Source organism: Pelodiscus sinensis, chromosome 4, assembly GCF_052426305.1.
Source record: "Pelodiscus sinensis isolate ZL-2025 chromosome 4, ASM5242630v1, whole genome shotgun sequence".
Classification (NCBI taxonomy): domain Eukaryota; kingdom Metazoa; phylum Chordata; order Testudines; family Trionychidae; genus Pelodiscus; species Pelodiscus sinensis.
In genome coordinates, this window is record NC_143055.1 from 80,987,083 (window position 1) to 81,002,081 (window position 14,999).

The following is a 14,999-nucleotide window of genomic DNA, read 5'->3' on the forward strand; positions in this document are numbered from 1 at the left end:
TACTTTTGACAAACTAAGTACTGGTTACTTGAAAATGAAAATTTATATTTGAACATACACACAGTTTTTGTTCCCTCCACTTTGTTTCAATCTGTCTAATCTATCCAGTTTGTGTGTCTGTGTACATAAAATATGCATAAAAGATCTCCTAGCTTCTCATCAAAGATTTAACTGTACTGGTCTCATAGAAATTAATAAGGGTGAAATGTGCAGAATTCAATTGAAAAAATTCAGGTCTTCTATATGTAGCCAGTCTTTGTTCTGTTTGCTTGTAGTTTTCCTCAGGTGTTTATATTGGGGGATTTGCTTTCTTTTGACTGCTGATATGATCATTCCATTACATATCCTTGACCTGCACACAGATTTTGTACAGTATAACTATTCCAGTTGTGTGCTAGTGTTAACCACTCCTCTAGTGTGGGAGCAATGTACTTATTCTTCTGCCTATATGTAAACAAGCTATATTTGTATAAATCAACTTTATACCAATATAATGAGGAGTGGTAATGCATTAGCTATATCAGTTTAAAACATTACTACATTCTAGTGTAGGAAAGCCATATTGGTAGCTTGTCTGATGAAAAGCTGGTTTCCACCGAGGAATTGTTCTCAGCAACATGAAAAGACTGATTTTTGTACATCTGTGGAGAGTTAAATTAATGGTGGATGATGAATAAGACTTCTGTAAAATGTTTAGACAGACAATTGTGTGTGTGTGTGTGTGTGTGTGTATCTGTACTGTATATGGTTGTATTTTAACATGGTGCAGTGTTCCCTTTTATCCATTTGAGGGCAGCTGTTCACCAATTATAAGAACTCTAGGAAAAACATGGTTTTGTTTTTTGGGTTTTTTTCCTTCAACTTTCTTGTATCTGCAAATGATTAATATGGCTCTTTGTGGGGGTGCATTTTGTGTGTTTCTTTATTTTCTCAGTAATATTAAAGTTAACATTTCAAAACTGCCTCAGAGTAGCAGTCCTATGTCACCATAGACACTAACAGATTTATTAGGGCATGAGCCCACAAAAGTTTATTCCTAATGAATCTGTTAGTCTCTAAGGGTACATCTCTATGCAGCAGCTTTATTTCAGAATAACTAACGTTATTCCAAAATAACAACAAGCACATCTACACAGTAAGCCATTATTTTGAAATAATGTTGAGCTGGAGGACTTTTTACTCCGATCCCTGTAACCCTCATTTCATGAAAAGTAAGGGAAGCTGAAGAAAGAGTGTTCTTTCTTTGACTTTCTGCTATGTAGACAGTGTCAAAAGCTGAATTAAACTCTTTCATCTTCAGCTATGCAATTGATGTAATTGAAATTGCATAACTTAATTTGACTTCTGCCCTGCAGTGTAGACGTGCCCTAAGGTAGAGAACTGCTTGTTATGTCAAAACTTAGTAGCCAAAGTTATTTAGTTTTAGCAGAAGATTATATAAAATTTCAAGCTGCTTGTTAATGTATGTAAACCAAAATCCATTCTGAAATTCTCAGGTACAGTTTTTAATGTAATCTTCCCAGTGAGCGAGGTTCAAGGAGTAAGCTCTTTTAATATGATTTGCTTACTTAGACAAATGAAGTAAATTTGCTCCTATAGAACCCTATTAGTGATCCACTTTCAACTTTAACCTAAAGAAATAAAAAGTTCTGTCATTTATTATAGCTCTGAATTTGAAAAGTAAATTCTCTGCAGTGCTGTGTCCAGGAACTATCTTGTTTAAGAGGGCCTAACCAGTATAGGAGAGCAACTGATGAGAAACTGAGCCCAAAACTTTCAAACACAAGCTCCTGAAGTTAGGCACCAAAATCAATACAACTTCATTTTATAGCATGAAAACTCAAATTTTCAGCTTACCGCACACACGTAAATCTAGTGGCTGGTATAAGTAACACAAACCAATCATTAAGGATGCGTCTATACAGCACCTTGAGCATTGAAATAAGCGACACAATTTTCACAGTGCAAATTGCATAGCTAATTTTGAGCTATTTCAAAATAGCTTATTTTGTCATTTGGTGCTGACTACACAGTGTCAAATTTTGAAATAACTCACTATTTCAAAATTCCCGTTATGTCGGAATAAGCCACCCTATATTTCAAAATCTATTTCAAAATAATGGGCTGCTCAATAGATGCAGAATAGTTATTCGGGGATAGTTCCCTGAGAGAAATAGACACATTCAAAAATAAAACAACCCTGTACAGCTCTACACTTGAAAATTAATTTGAATTAAGTTAGGATCTGAACTTAAAGTGAAGTAGCTATTCTGAACAAATCCATATATGGACACCTTTTCTGGAATATTTGATTTCATAAAAAGTCTGAAAGTGAAAATGCCAGCCTCCGTTGCTCACTTGTTTGAAAATTTAACAACTGCCTTTTTGCTTTTTCCCTTGTTGCTGCAGAGTCCTGAGCAATATTCCCTATGAACATCAGCACAGCTACTTCAGTATGCACCTACAAATCCCTCCTCAAAACTCTCCGTTGCCATGAAACCTATAAAAAACTTGACAAGGCTCCTGGACCATTATTGTCTCATTGTTTTCTTGTACTCCCTTGTCTGTGTCCATCTGTTTTTGTCTTAGGCCTTATTTACACAACATTGTTTTGTCAGCAAAAGGTGGCTTTTGCTCCTTTTGTCAGCAAAACTGCTATTTTGCCATCAAAACAATATCACAGAAAGAGAGAGAGAGAGAGAGAGAGAGAGCTTTTTGCAGCAAAGTTAAAGGGACAAAGAATCAGTGTTATAGATGCTGCCATTGGTTTCGTTGTCTTAACTGGGCTCCACCAATAGCCCACTATTACCACTCTGCTCATTGTTTTGAACTCTATTGCCCTGTTAACATGTTTCCCCTGCTTTTTTATTCCTAGGACCTATGATGAAATACTACAGGTTGTACCTCCCTTAACTAGGACTCCCTGGTCCAGCAAAATCCGTGGTCTGCCATGACCATGGATGTTCCTGGGCCACAGAGCAGCAGGGCAGAAGTGCCATAAAGGGCACCGGCAACCCGGCCAGGAGCCATGGTCAGGAGGAGGGAACAGGCAGCACAGCGGGGAGCTCCGGCCCCAGCAGTGGCCAGGGAGCTCTGGCCCCAGCCACAGCGCTGCAGAACTCTGGCCTTGGTGCTTTAGTCCTGGCAGCAGCAGGGCCAACAGCATCTAGAGAGTCCCAGGTGGTTGGGGCAGTAGCGTGGGCAGCATGGAGCCCTAACCCAGTGTTAGCACGAACTGCCTCTGCTCACTTCTGGGATAATATGAGGTTTGATTTGTGTTTTGTTTTGTTTTTTTAAATTTAGGATTGGCAGGACTGTTTCCATGTGGATTATGGCTTAGAAATAAAACTGAGAGTTTATTTTTCATCTAAAAATTGAAAGCCTATAAGAAAACCCTATTCTTAGAATCCTGAAGGCTTGATACTATGGTAACCCCTAAAGTGACTCAAGTCTGAATTTGCCATTTCCCTGTCAAAAGGCAAGTCTTTAATTTTTCTAAGTCAAGTCCTCGTGTAAGTAGATCTGGCTGTTTAAACTGAAAGGGGATGTGGGATTATTTAAAAAAAAAAAACTTATTCTCTTTCAGAAGATGGTGTCTTACTGATACTGCATAGAAGGTCCCCCAGCTGTTTGATTGGCAAGAGCAGTCTGCCTTCACATTAGTCGCTTGTAATTCCTATCTATACTGGGATAGATTGCACTTCACTTAGCAGCAGAGAAGTCCAGATAGTTGGCAGGAGAAGGTTGAAAGACAAAGGCAGCAGGCTGTGGAGAGTTGACTCATCTGTCTGTAAACTTTATTTTTAAAAGAAATCACGCAATTTTGCTTTTACATTCTTTAGCAATGGCCTTACATTGCTAATAGATTTGTGACCAAGCAAGAACTGTAAAATGTCGAAACCAGGAAAAGCTGCCATAAGCCATGTTTTGGTTCCTGTTGATTCCAAAAGTACAAAAGAACCTTTGCCCCACCAAACTGTGATGAAGATATTTAGCATCAGCATCATTGCTCAGGGTCTTCCCTTTTGCCGTAGACGGGTAAGTGTAGAATTCTTAAAAATCTGAAGTTTCTTTGCTTAGCCTTAAATGTGTTGTCTTGTGATTTCTATCCACGAAGAAGCATTTAAATGTGTAGTGCATGTTGTCCTAGCTAGCATTTACATAATTTGATTTAGTTAATATTTGTGTGTCACTTTATAATTGAAAATACAGTATACATATGTTGTCTTTAAGATATCCTGGAGCCTTTTTTATTATTTATATAGTGGAACATGGCAAAGATCCTCTTTTGGTAGTTAACTACATTAGATAAATTTCAAATAACATACTATATTATAGATGCTGCATAAAACTAAATAAATTAGGATTTTTAAAATTCTCTTAAATATGGTGTTTAGATGTTTTATTTACAGCTTCATGCTAAAATCAATTGCATACTGTTCTGAAACTTAGAACATGTGACTTGTTAGATACTTAAATAGAAAAGTCAAAGATCTTTAATTTAATATATTTTAAAGATATTTTAAAAGTTTAGTCTTAATACTTTTTCAGTTCACAATTAGAGAACATATTTTCTGTGACAGAAAATAAAAATAGCATGTCACTATGGGGAGGTTGTGATAGAGTTTATATATAGACAGTCCTAGACTGTCAAACTCTTATGCTACAGCGTCAATAATTGTAATAATAATAATAATAAAGTTACTCTAAAACACATATTATGAAGAAAATAATTCTTTTAAATTTTTATCCAATTTACATTAATGTATATTTAATATAATTTCTAAAATTAGTGAATCTTTTCAAAGTAATCTGAATTTATATTATTCTTAATTTTTTCAGTTTGAATGCTACTGGGTTCACACTTTTTAAATTAAAATGTAGTTTTTTCTTTTGTGTTACTCCTTTAAATCTACTTTTCAATAAATTTACCTCATTTTATTGTGTTTTTAAAGTACTGATAATTTTTTTTCAGTTGGTTGAAATCAGTCAAAAAAAATCCCTAGTTTTGCAAATGTGCTATTATGTTGAATTTTAAAATAAGACGTTTTTTGTTAGTAAACTTGAACTTTAAATTAAACTCAGTTATGAAATCTTTTTAGTAAACAGCTTTTGTTTTTCTGTAGTGACAGAAACAAAACTGCTCAAAGCGCACTTGACCAAGAAGATTATTTTCCATATAGGAGGGGTCTGGACATACACTGGAAGCTAGCATGTGACGTACGCTATGCGAAATAAATAAGGAAAGGAAGAAAGATATTTCCCAGTTGTATATAATGGATTAATACATTTATATTTCTGATTAATCATATTTTATTTCACATATGATCTCATTCAGACTGAAGAGTGCATTCATTGGAGGTTGAGTAGGAACATTTTGTGGTAAATAGGTGGTAAATTGACTTAAACTCATTTTTCAGATAGTTCTTCAGAAAAGTAAACAAATGTAATTAGGAGCTGGTTGACTAATAATATGAGCACAATAGAACATAAGACTGTTGACCTGTCTATTCTAATGTATTTGTTTATCTCATTAGGCTTATGTTAGCCCGGGCATTGTAGCTCATAAACTTATGAAGAGAAGTAAAAATATTTTCATCTTTTTAGGAGAAAGATGTTAAGTTCCTTTAGAGTTATTTCCAAAAAGTGGCTATTTTACATTAACTCGTTCTGACAATTTTTTAATTTGGTATATGAAACAGATACTAATATTTTAGGAAATATTTTTACCAGCAGGAGCTACAACATGAAGAATTTTAAACATATTACAAATGTGAACAATTAGTAAAAATGCATTTCTGGAAAGACAACCATCATTCCAAAGGCAGTCAACTTAAATAGTTAGTTGAGTTCTAACTCATGTTTGAGCAGGCAGTTCAGCGAAAGTTGCTACAGGCTTCAGATCTAAGTGTTCTAAAGAACTACTGTTGACTTAATTAATTTTATTTGACCAAATTAGAGAAAACTGAAACTGCAGAAGTAATTTGCTAGCCTAATAGTCAAAATATATCCTTTTATTTTTAACGTAAGCATCATTTGTTTTAACTAATTTGTTGTATAAACCTACTAACTTCTAGTATGGTGGACTCTAATAATGGGACTGAGGGACTTCGCCTTTTCTTTCATGCCTAATAACATACTCTACATCTGCATATATCTCATTACAGCTCCCTGTCCTTGTGTGTGTGTGTATAGCTATCTGTGTATTTTCATTGTTAAAAGAGCCTTATTTGTCAGAAATGCTGAGCATCAAATGTCCAGTGGAATTAAGTGGGATGGATGCTAAGCTTCTCTAAAAATTGGACTCTAAATTAATGTTACCATTTTTATAACTCTCTTTAAAACTGCCATATAACACAATAGAAAGTTTTATTCAAAGACTGTCTGATCTTCTTACATTTCAAAACCTATGCAACTTAAAAAAACTCACTTATTTCATTTTTAAGAGTTGCAACAAGAAAAAGAATTATCATTTATGTTCCATGGCTTCAATTAAAGTATGCTACAGTTTTATTACTTCATTAAAGATACTGGTAAATGCAAAGACATTTTCATGTAAAATTTGTAAAGTTTTGACATTGAAGGTCTTAATTGATGTGGAGTTACAATTAAGCTTTCTTTGATTAAGTGACACTTTCTTCTGCAATGCTTCTTCAAAATCAAGGGATTATATTTGTTCATCTTAATTGTTGCAAACTGATGAAAAAAAATTGTAAATTTGCAAATGTTAGTTGCTTCAAAGCTTTTTCAGAAATAGTGAGTATGAAATGTTAGTATTAATGCCTACAGGTTTTTTCATTGCTTGTCTGCTGTTGCTTCAGTCAAACTGTGACATGACTTAACTGATAATCAGCTTTCTCATTCTTCAAACTCAGTGCTTTTCTCTTTTCCCCTTAGTTTTATATTAATGTAATCTCTGTGGTGATCATTAGGGTTACTTCCATTATGAGATCCAACAGTACATATTTTGTCTATCTCTTGCATTAGTTATATTCAGCTTCTGTCAAGTAGCTCACTGTAAATCAGGGGTGAGTAATAATTTTTGGTGGGAGGCCACTCCAAGATTTTGGTAAGTGGTCAAGGGCTGCAGTTTTCTGTGGAGCAGGTGTGGGATCTAGGATGGAGCCTGGGTACAGAAGGGCGCACAGGGTAAGGTACTACTGGGGTGCAGGAGATGGTGTGGGGTCTAGGATGGTGTTTGAATGAAGGAGAGGGTTATGACCTGGGGCAGGAGGATGCAGAGGGCTTGGATAGTGACCTGGGGAAGGGAGTTGGGGTGTGGGAGGCGCAGTGATGCCAGAGGCAGGCTCTGACTGGGAGGCACTTGCCTAAGCATCTCCCAACCTGCAGCACCCCCAAGGTAGTCTGGGCTCCCTGCTGCTGCAGCCCCAGACCACTTGAAAATACAGGCTGTTCCCTCCACTTGGCTCTCAGTTCAGGGTGGAGGAAGAGGCTTGCCCTACCCTTGTCTCCCAGGCAAATATCTCAGCTCTGATTGGCTGAACGTTTCCAGCCAATAGGAGCTGAGAGACTGGCCGAGGTCAGTTCTTATTTGCCAGTTGCTTCTGGTCAATAGGAGCTGAGCACTGAGCTAGGTGTGGGGAGATCACACAACGTCCCCTCCGCCCCCCCACAGAGCCCCCGGTCCGTATTTTGCCCAGCCCTGCTGTAAAAGGTCACAAGATCCAACTGGATTTTAAACACTTCCACGTATAATGCCTATCCGAGATGCATTGAAAAATAACTCTTTTTTTTTTGTTTTTTTTAAGCTTTATTTGTGTAGTATTTGAAAATCAAGAGTATCAGTATGATAGGATAGTATTAGCAAATAAAGTGGAAAGGTTTATTCATATTGTCTGTCGTTCTCCTCCTTAAGAGATTAATATGGCAGCCTCTAAAATAGTGTGCCATTATGGTCCGCAGTTATGGAACTTGTTTCATAATATAAACACTAACTATAAAATCTTTGCACTCATTCTATCATTTATTCTGCATATTATGTATCACTTAATGTTTAGTTATATTTAAACTGTATTTAACATTTACTCTAAAGTAGTTATGCATAGTATGTGTGTTCAAAAACAATATGCCATGTTTCATCTGTGGGTTGGTTCTGTTCTTATGGTTTATTTTTATGGGGGAAATATTGCATGTTACATTTCAGTACTGTTGCTTTTAATGTTGCTGTGTTATTTTCAGCATATTAAATATTATTTTTATACAAACCATAATGAGCCTAAGAATATTTTAAGTTTGAGATACTAATTTAAATACTATTGCATGCAAATATTTTATATCACTTCATGTACTACTGAATTGTTGCAGAGTATGAATTAGGTATATGATGCTATGTGAGAGGTGTTAACTGGGAAAATTGGATCAATACACTCATCCATTTCTAGTACCTTTTCTTTAAGAAAAAGAGTATCTCTAATGTACTGTATGTGTCAGTGAGAATAAGGGCAGTTTATTTTTATGTTTTACTTTTTAAAAGGTATGCTACTGAAATTAGGCAAATGATAGAATCCTTTGCCTCATATTTACTGCATGCAAATCAGTATTTTTGGTTAATTTAGGAAAATATTATGTCGGATCCTTGTGGATGGAAAGGAGTTGCTGCAGAGCAGTGTCTTTGTCCCTCTTTGTGCAGCCTGTGTAAGATCCAACAACAGTTTCAGCCCCTTTCTTTAGAACACAGCATGGCATGCTCCCTTTCTCCACCCCAGAGGTGAAATCCACACCAAAAGGCAGAAGGGGGAGTGATCAACTCTCAGAATGAGACCAGTGCATGGGGTTGTGGCGGGGGAGTAGGCTGTAGTCATGAAGAAGTTGGATACACTGATTCTTACATGTCAGGGAGAAATTCTTTCTTTTTCCCTTTTTCTTGAGCCAGAATTACTCTAAGAACCCTCCAGGATGATGCAGCTCCACATCTTTCCTTGTGTAGACTGTTTGCAATTGGCAAAATCTGGCCCAAGATTGTAAGTTCATATCAGGGATGTTTTTCAGTTTCAAATTGAAAACTGACCTTTTGAAATAATGTATAAATAAATATAATGTATAAGGCATTTGATACGGTCTTGCATGATATTCTTATAAATAAACTAGGCAAATACAACTTAGAAGGGGCTACTATAAGGTGGGTGCATAACTGGCTGAATAACCCTACTGAGAGAGTAGTTATTAATGGTTCACAATCCTGCTGGAAAGGTATAACTAGTGCAGTTCCACAGGGGTCTATTTTGGGACCGGCTCTGTTCAATATCTTCATCAACTATTTAGATATTGGCATAGAAAGTAAGCTTATTGTTTGCAGGTAATACCAAGCTGGGAGGAGTTGCAACTGCTTTGGAGGATAGGGTCATAATTCAAAATGATCTGGACAAATTGGAGAAATGGTCTGAGGTAAACAGGATGAAGTTTAATAAAGACAAATGCAAAGTGCTCCACTTAGGAAGGAACAATCAGTTTCACACATACAGAATGGGAAGTGACTATCTAGGAAAGAGTATGGCAGAAAGGGATCTAGGGGTTATAGTGGACCACAAGCTGAATATAAGTCAGCAGTGTGATGCTGTTTCAAAAAAAGCAAACATGATTCTGGGATGCATTAACAGGTGTATTGTGAGCAAGACACGAGAAGTCATTCTTCCGCTCTACTCTGTGCTGGTTAGGCCTCAGTTGGAGTATTGTGTCCAGTTCTGGGCACCGCATTTCAAGAAAGATGTGGAGAAATTGGAGAGGGTCCAGAGAAGAGCAACAAGAATGATTAAAGGTCTAGAAAACATGACCTATGAAGGAAGGCTGAAAGAATGGCTTAGTTTAGTTTAGAAAATAATAGATTGAGGAGGGACATGATAGTTTTCAGTATCTAAAAGGGTGTCATGAGGAAGAGGGAGAAAATTTGTTTATATTGGCCTCTGAGGTATCCCTTTTGGCTTTCATCTAGTTCTTTTGTGTCAGTGTGGCTTAATTGAGGTTGCCATTTTACCAGTATTTCCCTGGCTTCACTCATCTGTAGAGCCATATAATCCATACTGTCTGTCTGTCTGCAAGTGGATCTTCAGAATTGCTTTCAGTTTCTTCAGCGAGTATGTGTATCAGTGCAGCCTAGTCCAGCCACTCATCTGGTTTCTTCAGTAATGCTTTAAAGCAGCCTAGTCTTTACCGGCAGACTAGCTGTACTATGCCAACAGCCCATTCAGGTCGCTGATCTTTAGAAGGTAATCTTGAATTTCTCTACATTAAAGTCATCTACATGGATGTACCAAAACAGTCAATCATAGAAAACAGAAACGTTCTATCTCCTGTTTACCTGTGTACTCACCCTTTCCTGCCTCTGTATCAGAGGCAGCAAAGGGAGGGGAGACAAGAGCCGGCGTTCCACCCATGCTAGTTCCCACGGAGCCAGCTGCCCCCTTCTGCTGCTTTCCACAGAGGCAGCAGCTCAGGGGGGCAGGTGGGAGCTGACTCTCCATGATCACCAGATCCTGATAGAATAGCCTGTAGTGATTTCTCTGGCCACAACTTTCAACTCTACTGCTCTCCAGGTGAACAGGAAAAGCCCCAGGAAAATCTGAATTTAATTTCCTGTGTGGTTAGCATGGTGAGAACATCATAGAACAAGCAGCACACCTGACCATGAATTCCATGAGTTCCCAGGATGGCAAGTGAGCACCAACATGGAGCATGCAGGATCCTGAAGCTCGTTGTGTGGGGAGAGACTCAGTCATTGCAGAACTACAAACCAACAGAAGAAATGCAGATATCTATGCCAATATTGCAAAGGTCATGGAAGAGAGAGAATACGCCAGGGACACCGACCAGTACCAAGTGAAAATAAAGGAGCTGAGGCAGTCATACCAAAAGGAAGCAAACGGACAGTCTGGAGCATTGCTACAAACATGCCACTTCTGATCGCAGCTGCATGGGATTCTTGCGGGGAGACCTGACCACCTTCCTTAGCCAGTCCATGAATTCCTCCGAAGACACTGTCAGCCTCAGTCAGCAGCATGAAAGAAAGTGTGGAGGAGGAGGAAGATGTTCAGCAGGCAAGTGGGACAACTGCTGTCACTGAGAGCCAAGCTACCCCCAGTGCATCACTCTCAGGGTTGATGATAGCCAACATACTGGGAACATGCTACTTTGAACCACGTCAAATTCTTGTGCTCAGTGGGGACATGCACCATCGACTTTACAAAATTGGGTGCTAAAAAGTCAATCTCAATAAATTTCACCTTATCTTGTAGTGTAGACGTGGCCTGAGAAGCATAGAGCTTTGGATAGTGTCATTTGCAATGCAGCCACAATGCCACACGTTCTGCAGAGAAAGGCTGAACTTAAAGGGTGGAACTGCCTCTGTTGTTGAAAAATGAACAGATATAATGCATGAGTAATGTCCTGACCTGCAGCTGCTCTCCCCCAAATGTAAAATTACCTGTTATCAAACAAATTTTTTTAAACATCGTATGTGTATGAATTACTAAAAATGTTGTGGTCAGCTTTCTTACATTTGAAATACAATGTAATAAAAGGAAAAATTAACTGAAGAAGAAATTAATTGGTTTTCTTACCACATTTGTAAGGATCTAATACACTGTGAAATATATTAAAATCAAGGGTTAGTATAAAAGGCTGATTTGTAAGCCCTATGCACCCTAGCCTCTCACCTTTTTCTGTTTATCTCCTTCACTCCTTTTTCTCTCCCAGTCCTTATACTCTTTTCCTCGTGCCGAGCTAGCTCCATGGATATAAAGCAGATATCTGCAAATTTGCAGGGTTCTAGATAGAAAATTTACATCCACATAATTGAGCCACAGATATCTGCAGATTTGGAGAGCTCTAGAATCTTGGTTGGAATCAATGTTAAACAGGATTCAGAAACAGCTTTCTGACTTGTATTTAGACATTAACTGCTGTTCAGCTATTTCAAAATTTGTATAAGTAACACCTACATTTTAGTTGAGGACATTTTTCTGCTGCTGTATCTTACGTTAAATTCAAAAGAGCCTACACTTTAGACCTCTTGTGTTCCTTAAAATATTTGCTGACCAGCCAATTGGAATGAAAAGCTGTTATGTATAGGGACTGAGAGGATTGCAGGACACAGTCATGTGTTAACTTTGATCATATTTCAAAAAACAACTTCTCGTCTTACTGCATCATAAATGGGGTAATTTTAATAATGTAAAAAGCTTGCGTTTTAGTTTTAATTTAAAAATGGTAAGTTTTATAATGATAGACTGTTACATATTGTATACTAAAGTAGAGATAGGCCAATCCATTAAAAGATACTAATTTTCTGCATAAATATGTGTCTTATATGTTAGAAGAAACTGTTGATACTGAACAAGAAAATGTTAGAGTGAATTTCAACCTATTTAATAGTGTTGCTACTGGTATAAAATTTAATAAAGATAGAAAGCAGAGCATAATAAATAATTGTGTGCAGTATTACGGACCTATAACCTGCCTGACCTGTCAACTTACTGAAACAGTGGAATGCATTATTTTGCAGATATATTTACTAGATGATCATCTGAGTAATTTTTTTGTAAACAAATTTGTAATTCTACTGATTTAATCCACTCTATCAAAGGATCTAATTGTCCTGGAGAGGTAGGAAAGTATCCTCCTTTTATGGAAGTACAAACATTTGTGACCTGCAAAATCTCTCCTGTACCAAGACCATGGCAGATTTGAAAGGAAAACCCAAACCCTATCTGGTTCTCTATGTAGAGAGCTGTTTCTAACTATTGATTCTTTATTAACAATTCCTAATTAACTTATTCAAGGGACATTCTTATTTTGAACTAACAGTATCATTTTTTGAAATGGCATAATCCGTTTTTTGTCTTAGCTAAAAGCTACTAAGTGAATTAAACCAATTTGAAGTCCGACACGCTTATTCTAGAACATGTATGTTCAGATATGGAGTTAATTAGGAAAGATTAAGCTGCTTTAAATTCTCACACTACCTTTCTCTGGATCAATTTTCATGTTTAGACAAGTTCTTGTTCTTTATCCTGTCCTTAAATTGATAAACTATGCTACATTTCCTCTGTTATTTGCCTGTTATTTCAAATACTTTATTGAGCTTATGTATGCTCTGTTGCCTTATTGTGTAAGTGGTCCATAGGTATCAACCTTTTGTTCACAACTGGAAAAATTAATGAAGACAAGGTATAGATGCCTCACATAAAGATATAAAACACTTTTATATAAGTATATAGTTTAGAAATCTAAATGTCTAAACTATGAACAGTTTTGTTGGCATCAATTTATGTCATTTAAGATTGAGTGACTTCTTATGAGGGAGTGATTGTTTTGGTTTTTTGTTAAGGGATGTTGTTCACAAATTCTGAATTTCTATAGTTAATCTATATTTCTTGTGGTATACAATAAACAGGGCCATACCAAATTCATGATCATGAAAAATGCATCATGGACCATGAAATTTGCTTTACTCTTGTGAAATCTGCTCTCTTGTGTGATTTTTATCCTATGTTATACAGGTTTCATATGGGGAAACCAGCGTTTCTGAAATTGGGAATCCTGACCCAAAAAGAGGCAACGAGAGCAGGGATTATAAAGTTATTCCAAAGGGCATTACAATATTGCCATCCTTATTTTTGTGCTGCCTTCAGCATTGGATGGCCAAAAAGCGGTAGCTGTTAGCCAGGTACCCATCTCTGAAGGCAGCACCCTCTCAGCAGTAGGCAAAAGTTGGAGTTAGCAGTACAGTACCAGCAGAAGAGCAGGAGTAGAGCCCTTTACTTCTGTGCTGCTGCTTTCACAGTTGGGTGGCTGAAGAGTCATGTCTGCTGAGGGCCTAGCTCTGCAAGCAATATAACACATGTAAAGGTGGCAATTCTTGCCATTCTTACTTCTGCACTGCTGCTGTTAGTGGTGCTGCCTTCAGAATGGGGCTCCCAGACAACAATCACTGCTCTCCAGCTGCCCACCTCTGCCAGCAGGTGTACAGAAATAAGAAGAGCAGTACCACAATCCCTCCCTGTAATAAGCTTGTGACTCCCCTCCTCAACTCCTTTTAGGGTCAAAATTATAACAACAAGAGATCTGAAATAATGAAATTTACTATTTTGAAGATCCTGTGACTGTTGAATTAACCAAAATGGATCATGAATGTGGTAGGGTTCTAATAAAAATGGTTAAAAAACCATCTTCAAAAATTAATTTGATCTCTTAAAGCATGCTGCTTGTATCTAGTATTTTATCATCTGATATATTTTCCTTTGCAGTTAAAATATTCTTGTAGGCTTGTGGATTTTTACAATTGCTTTTTAATTACCTTCTCAAGTCTGTTGTTGGGATTATAATAATTTCCTAGAGTTAACCCATTAACTTTAGGCCTCCCCTTGTGCTCAGCACTTAACAAACAATATGTGCCCAGAAGAACTTTCTATCTAATCATTAGAAGGGGATATAGGGGCGTAGAGAGGTGAAATGGATTGCCCGGTGTCACATAGCAGGTTCCTGGTTGACCTGGAAATAGAAACAAGGTCTCATGAATCACAATCCACTGTTCTATATACTACACTTCACTGCCTCCGTACTCTTCCGTTGACATTCTTTCCCTCCAAAAGACAGAAAAAGAACAGCACAACAGATGCTATAGAAGGTATTTGTGGTATTTTTGTATTAGCCCAGTACTTTTTACATATTAACTGATTCAGTATTTTGGTATGCTTACTGATACTCTTGAAAACAATTTAGTAATTTATGGTACTTAAATTGCATCTTCATATACAGTGTTCAAAAAGTACAAATGATAGTCTTTTCCAAAGCATGTTGCTATTAATAAACCCTACCATAAAATTACTTCTCCTGATAGCAGCAGCAGCTGACAAAGAATGCTTGCAATTTTGACGTATTTGGTATAGTACCACAACATTCCATCTTACATTTCTACCATAGCTTGTTGTCAGTATAATTTCAGGTTAAACTTACTTTCTTTTCCTTTATAGTAGCAAAATATC

At 37.1% G+C, this 14,999-nt stretch overlaps 1 protein-coding gene across 10 annotated transcripts in view; it reads left to right on the forward strand.

Moving 5' to 3' along the window:
* Positions 1 to 14,999, forward strand: part of FBXW7 (F-box and WD repeat domain containing 7) — a 292,479-nt gene that overhangs the window by 179,436 nt on the left and 98,044 nt on the right. The window contains exon 1 of one of the 10 annotated variants that reach the window (XM_006111572.5): positions 2,449 to 4,038. The exons of 8 other annotated variants lie outside the window; for them this stretch is intronic. In XM_006111572.5, the coding sequence (XP_006111634.1) occupies positions 3,892 to 4,038 (147 nt within the window). In that variant the 5' untranslated portion in view covers positions 2,449 to 3,891. Of the gene's footprint in view, positions 1 to 2,448; positions 4,039 to 14,999 lie in introns of those variants that run through there. One more of the 10 variants, XM_075930056.2, reaches the window with a different exon arrangement.